The sequence below is a fragment of the Heterocephalus glaber genome, unplaced genomic scaffold (assembly GCF_053883595.1).
Source record: "Heterocephalus glaber isolate CG9 unplaced genomic scaffold, H.glaber_assembly_v1.0 deba00001688, whole genome shotgun sequence".
Lineage (NCBI taxonomy): Eukaryota > Metazoa > Chordata > Mammalia > Rodentia > Bathyergidae > Heterocephalus > Heterocephalus glaber.
The window spans coordinates 719,698-725,872 of NW_028258413.1; the positions used below are offsets into that span (position 1 = coordinate 719,698).

Sequence of the window (6,175 nt, forward strand, 5' to 3'; positions counted from 1 at the left end):
GCAGCAGAACCACTGAGCTAAATCTCTGGCCCTGAAATTAAGATTTAATAGTAGACTCTTAGAACACAAAAAAAATCCAGAAGTTAAACCGGGCACAGTGGCCCACTCCTATAATGCCAGCACTCAGGAAGCTGAGGCAGGAGGATCACCATGAGTTCAAGGGCAGCCTGGGCTACACAGTGAGTTCAAGGCCAGCCTGAACTACAAAGTGAGACCCTGCCTCAAAAAATCAAACCAAACCAAACATAAATCTAGAAGGGAGATGGTAGATAAGTCCAGATTACTAAGAGGCAATTGGAAACTTTTTTTCTCAGTACTGGGATCAAAATCAGGTCCTTGGGTTTGCAAGTCAGGTGTGGTACTGCTGAGCTAAATCCCCGGCCCAGTTGGAAACATTTTTAAAAGATTCCTTGATGTTTAAATCTCTGAAAAGGACCTCAGTCTTTGGAGGCTGGACTCAGGCCTTTCTGTGCACTGCAGGACTGTTTCTGTGTACATTTGAGCAGACAATGCATTCTTGTTGTAATGGGCAGGACAGCACACTCTCCTTGAGGGGAAAGGGAGGAGCATGGGTATTTGTTTTGGTTTGGGTTTTTTTTTCAGATCTAACTCAGAGCCTCATGAATATTAAGTGAGTGCTCAACTCCTGAGCTACATCCCAGACAAACCATGGATAAATATATGTACAATTTACCAAAAATTATTTAAAAATCTCTATAAAATATGTTATATAAAGATGATCTTGCAACTACAATGCATTTACTTTGAGTGTAAAACTTGCACATTGAGTTATGTAACTCTAAATGTACCACTATATAAAATTAATTTTAATAAATATTACAAGAAACTATTTGATAAATAAACAGGATCTATTTTATCTTGATTTCTTTGAAGGCTTCTCAGTCTTGGATTTGAAAAGTTTGTCAGGGTTGGGAGCATTAGGAAGATCGCCAAGCCAATTTTGCCTTATAGGTAAGACTGCCAAATTCTCAAACATGGGGAAGTATGATAATTTTGTGTAGTTCTTCCCTTAAGTCTAGTGAGTAAGAAGAGGGTGCTTTATCTTAGAAAATCTGACTTAGAAAATGTAATCTGTAGGCCACCATGACTTTCCTCGGGAAGCCCGCGCTGTGTCCTCCAGCGTGTGCTTTTCTCTTGTTTTTTTCTCTTGCTTTTTCCTCTTTTCCTTGGCCCAAGATTTCTCTACAGAGCCAGTTTCCCCCTTCTCTTCACTTTTACTTTTTCAAATAAACTTTGCTACTGTTAAAAAAAGAAAAAGATCTGTTTCGCAAGCCCAAGGTCCTGAGTTTGATGCTTGGTATTGGAAAAAAAAAAATGGAATCTGTATTTTGCTCTTTTGTGATTCATGGAGAATAAAATAGAGAGGAGTATTCTTTTTTGTTGTTTGTTTTTTTGTACTGGGGATTGAACTCAGGACCTTGCACTTGCGAGGCAGGCAGTGGCACCACTGAGCTAACTCCTCAGCCCTGGAGTATTCTTTTATGTAATTCTCTCTCTCTTTTTTTTTTGGTACCGGGGATCGAACTTGGGACCTTGTGCTTTTGAGGCACCACGGAGCTAAATGCCCGGCCCCATTCTCTCCTTTTCTTTCCTAGCCTGCATGCTGGCTCAGAGAATGAAAAGGAGCAACTGAAGGAGCTCCAGGCATTCATGAAAGAGGACCTGACCCCAGCAGAGAGAGTGCATGTGAGGAGGAGCATGGAGCAGCACAAGCTGGGCGCCACCAGGGCCCTGCTGAGGCAGGTGAGGCGCTGGCTGAGTGTGCGCTCCTACTTGTGCATTACTCAGGTCCTCCTCATTTTTCTCAGTGGAGGAATATTTTCTTTCATAAAGCAATTGTGTCGGCTTAGACAGCGAGGTGCGTGCATGGATGGCGTCTTCCCAGTGTGTGTGTGGTCTCTGCACAGTATTCTTGCTCACTATGCCTGTGTCACTCTTTCTCCTCCTCCCAATTTGCATATCTCTGTATAGGTGTGAAGGGGAAATGAGGGGCTTGGAGCAGATTTCTGGCAAGCTTGAGCAATAGAGAGGAAGTTCTGATCCTGGGCATATTATCAAAGTAGAATTTGTCTTTGATGCTTCCCAGAAAGCAGCGTCCCGGCTGTCTGTGTGCAGGAATCTGGGGGCACAGACACTTGGGGCCAGGGTGGTCACACAGGGTCACAGAGCGTGTCACCTCTTGATCTGCTCCTCATCCAGCCAGAGTGGGTGTCAGCAAGGAGGGGAGAATGAGTCACAGAGGTTCCCTCCCGCAGTGAAGGAGAGCACAGAGAACGATGGTTGTTGTCTTTTTGAACTATACGGAAACTGTGAATGTCTGGCAAGATACTTGGGGAGAGCCGGGATGTAGCTCAGCAGTGCCGCACCTGCCTGGCAAGCACAAGATCCTGAGTTCGATTCCTGGTACCAAAAAAAAGAGAGAGAGAGACAGAGACTTGGGGAAGCCGGCCTGCTCAGGAGCCTGCATTGGTCAGCGATTGCTGAAATAATGCTGTGTAACAGATGAAATCTCAGTACTTTAAATGAGACAATAACTGTGACTCCACAGATCAACTGTGGCTCAGATTTAGGTTAAGGTCGAGTCTCTTAGAACAATTCCCTGTTCATGGTGATCTTCCCCTGACAGATGGCAGAAGTACACAAATACAGGCCAGACCACATGATTGAAATCTTGGGTTTGCATCATCTCCACTACCTTCTGTTTGCTATTTCAGCTCATGCAGCCATGCCCAACATCACACTTACCCTACATCACTGAAGAATCACAGGCAAACTGTGTGAATGTGCAGAAATAATCTCATGGGGAGTGAGGGGAATTGGGAATAATCAGTATACAACAGGTCATGGCTCTAGAAGTCCTTGGAGGGCTAGACTGATTTCTGTGATCTGAGTCATAGAGGGAACTCTGTTCCATCTTCTCTGGAAGAGCTTCAATTGGCTATGTTGAGTGAGTACAGATTAGCCGTGTGTGTGAACTACTTACCATGTAATCCATTTACCTGACACAATAATGGTATGCAAGAACAAATGCAGTATAAGAATGGTTCTTCGACAAGTCTCTAAATGAAACCCACTTACAATAATCTGTTGCTTATTGGCATCACCTATTCACAAATGAAAACTATTTCATTTGTGAAGAAATATTTTCATTGTGAGAAAATGGTTTTTCTTCTTTTAAAAATTAATATTATTGGTACATTTTAAGCATGCAGAATAATGACATTCATCATTGGAAATTTGCACCTTTACATACTCTCTCTTGGTTCTTATTTTTCCCCCTTCCCTGCCCTCCCTATCTACAAAGACTTTGTTTCCAGTTTTCCATTTTCTCATATTAATTCCATTCCCCTCTTTCCTTTCCCCTACCCCTCCCACTTCCCCTTCCCCTTTGCCCCTTTTCTTCCTATTTCACATGACCTATTATACCTTTTAGTCCTTATTTATACTTTCAGTTTCTCACAGTAGAGAAACTCTTTGGTATTTACACATGTGTGTTCTATTTATTTCACTTAAGAGTATCGCCTCAATGTGCATCCATTTAGCAATAAATGTCTCTAATTTCTCATTTTTTATGGCTGAATAGTACTGCACTCTATAAAAATTTTTAAAAAGCTTTTTGCTAACAAATTCCCAGCCCACGTTGGGAATTGGGTAATGGGAAGAAACTGTTCAATGGGAAAGGGAACAAGGGAGGAGGAAGTGACAAGAAAAAAAGTGAAAATAGAAGGGAAAAAATGGAAACAAAGTTTCTTTACATAGGGAAAGGAGGGAACTTGGGGGGAATGGGATAAAATAAGGTAAAATTTATTAAAAAATAGTTAACATGTCACATATGTGTCATACATATATAATATATGATTTATATCCATCCCCTAAACTTAAAGAAATCAAAGCAGAAGTTTGTACGAATGTTAAAAAAAAATTCCCAGTCCAATCAAGGAATCAGACCTGACACAGTTTTAGAGTGACAAGTCTTTACAATAAAGCTGAATTTTAAAAATATAGCATAGTTAAGTATTTACTACTCCCAGGTCAGAAAGAAAGTCTTCTCTTATTAAGTGTCTCAGCAGTATAAAAATAAATTCTAAAAAGTAAAAGTAATATAATTTTTTAAAGAAGAAATTTAGTTCTTTAGGTTTTCGTATTAGGTATTTCAGTTTAAAAATATTTCTTGATTTATAAATTTCAGCTCTCTTTCTAAGGTTGTTTTTGTTAGATATAGTTGCCAGAAATTAGATAACACATGATATTTAAGAGTGGTACCAACAGCAATGTGTAAGCTACAAGGATTGAATATTTTATTATTTAATTAAAAAATTTTCTTTTGGTACTGGGGATCGAACTCGGGTCCTTGCTCTTGTGCAGCAGGCAGCGAAACCACTGAGCTAAATCCCCAGCCCAAGGATTGAATATTTTTAAAGAACTGAATGTTTACATACTGTGGAATTTCTAAATAAATGTGGCTGTAGGATTTTTAATTTTCTTTTTAATGAATGAGGGACAACCTAACTGACAAAGGTATTATGTGTGATGAATGTATTTCTTATTAAGAAAATAAAGTACTTAGAGAACTTTCTTGTTTCATAGGATCTGGAGGCAATATTTGACCTGTAAAGCATATTTTTGTCAAACACATTTGATAAAGAGATGATCAGTTTGTATGAATTGCCCTTGCTAACAAAAAATATAACTATATTCAGATTAATAGAAGGGAATATGTGTTCCTACACACATCTGTGTGTAGGTGCGTGTGCACAGCCAGCAGGCCCCAGGCCGTGACTGCATCCACTGACTTCATAGTGGGGCCGAGGCTTGGGCAGAGCACTGGCCAGCGTTCACCCCAGCCCCACCCAAAATAACAGATTTTTTTTCTTATTTGTATTTAATTTTGGAGATTACAGTAAAATGTTTGCTTTTGGGGCTTTTTGCTTGGAAAATAATGGCATTCTATTGTAATATTTAAAACTTACAAAAAAATAAGAACCAAGATGCATTATGTAAAGGTACAATTCCCAATGAGAAATGTAATTGTGTTCTATACCTACAATGTACCAATAAAAGAATTTAATAAAGAAAAAATAAAAAGAAGTTGACATTAAAAGCATATTAAAATTTAAAAAAAAACTTACAAGATTCCAGTGTATTAAAGGGTCCAGGTGTATTTTTAATTTACATTGCTTGGAATTAGCCACCTTTCCCTTCTTAAATAAGCCCAACAGTGGTGTGTGCGAGGATGTAAGCCAAGGGCAGCTCCTTCCCGCGTTCTTCCTTCCCCGCCTGCACGTTGTACTAATACACGTCGTCACGGATGCTCCGTAAGTCAGCGTTAGCCTACTTCCCGACTGAATATCAAAATGGACCTTGTATTTGCTCTTGGCAGTGAGCTTCCCGTAGCGTGTTGCAGGGTGTCTGGCTCGTGTGTGGGGATAATGAAAATGGAGGTTCGGTGACCAAGCGTTTCTGTGTCCGGAGCCGTGAGGTCCGCCGGCTTCCTCTGCGTCCTCCCGTCCCGCAGGTCCGCGTGGTGGGTGTGACCTGTGCAGCTTGTTCGCTCCCCTGCATGGACGGCCTGACCTTCCCGGTGGTCGTGCTGGACGAGTGCAGCCAGATGACCGAGCCTACCTCGCTGCTTGCCATCGCACGGTACCGCGTTCGCGAACTGTCTCAAGCCTGTCCCGACTCCGCGCTTTTCAGACTTGCCAGAGATCTTAGCAAGTCAAGTACTGAAACTGGTATTTTGGTAATAGAGAGGGTTACTTTTTGAAGGAAGTGCATGAGAATTCCGTTAGATTACTATTTAGACATTTAAATCACATAATCTTTAGCTCGGTGGGAGCCCTAGAGCTGGGACACGAAGATTCCACAGCTGGGCAAAAGCCTCCTCTTGAGTCATAATTTGAGCGCTTGCTCCAACGAAGACTTTTCTTCAGTTCCCTTACTTTGATGCAATCTGAATATTCAGGTTCTGAAAACGTTTTTAAATTATGAAAGAATATAAAATATATAAAGAAAAAAGTTGAAAATTAAAATTTGCCTCCTAAACTTTAGAAAACGCTGGGATTTCTAAGCTGTCCCTGCCAACAGAAGCCCCTGAGCAGCCCTGGGGAGAGGTCACCGAGGTAGAGTGTGCAGCAGGCGGGGCCCTGGATTCCGT

At 41.2% G+C, this 6,175-nt stretch overlaps 1 protein-coding gene across 3 annotated transcripts in view; it reads left to right on the plus strand.

Moving 5' to 3' along the window:
• The window catches only part of LOC101697094 (5'-3' DNA helicase ZGRF1), a 43,430-nt gene that overhangs the window by 30,930 nt on the left and 6,325 nt on the right, over positions 1 to 6,175 (plus strand). For all 3 annotated transcript variants that reach the window (XM_087198785.1, XM_087198784.1, XM_087198787.1), the window contains 3 exons: positions 895 to 972; positions 1,617 to 1,764; positions 5,537 to 5,664. In XM_087198785.1, coding sequence (XP_087054911.1) covers positions 895 to 972; positions 1,617 to 1,764; positions 5,537 to 5,664 — 354 coding nt within the window. The remainder of the gene's footprint in view (positions 1 to 894; positions 973 to 1,616; positions 1,765 to 5,536; positions 5,665 to 6,175) is intronic.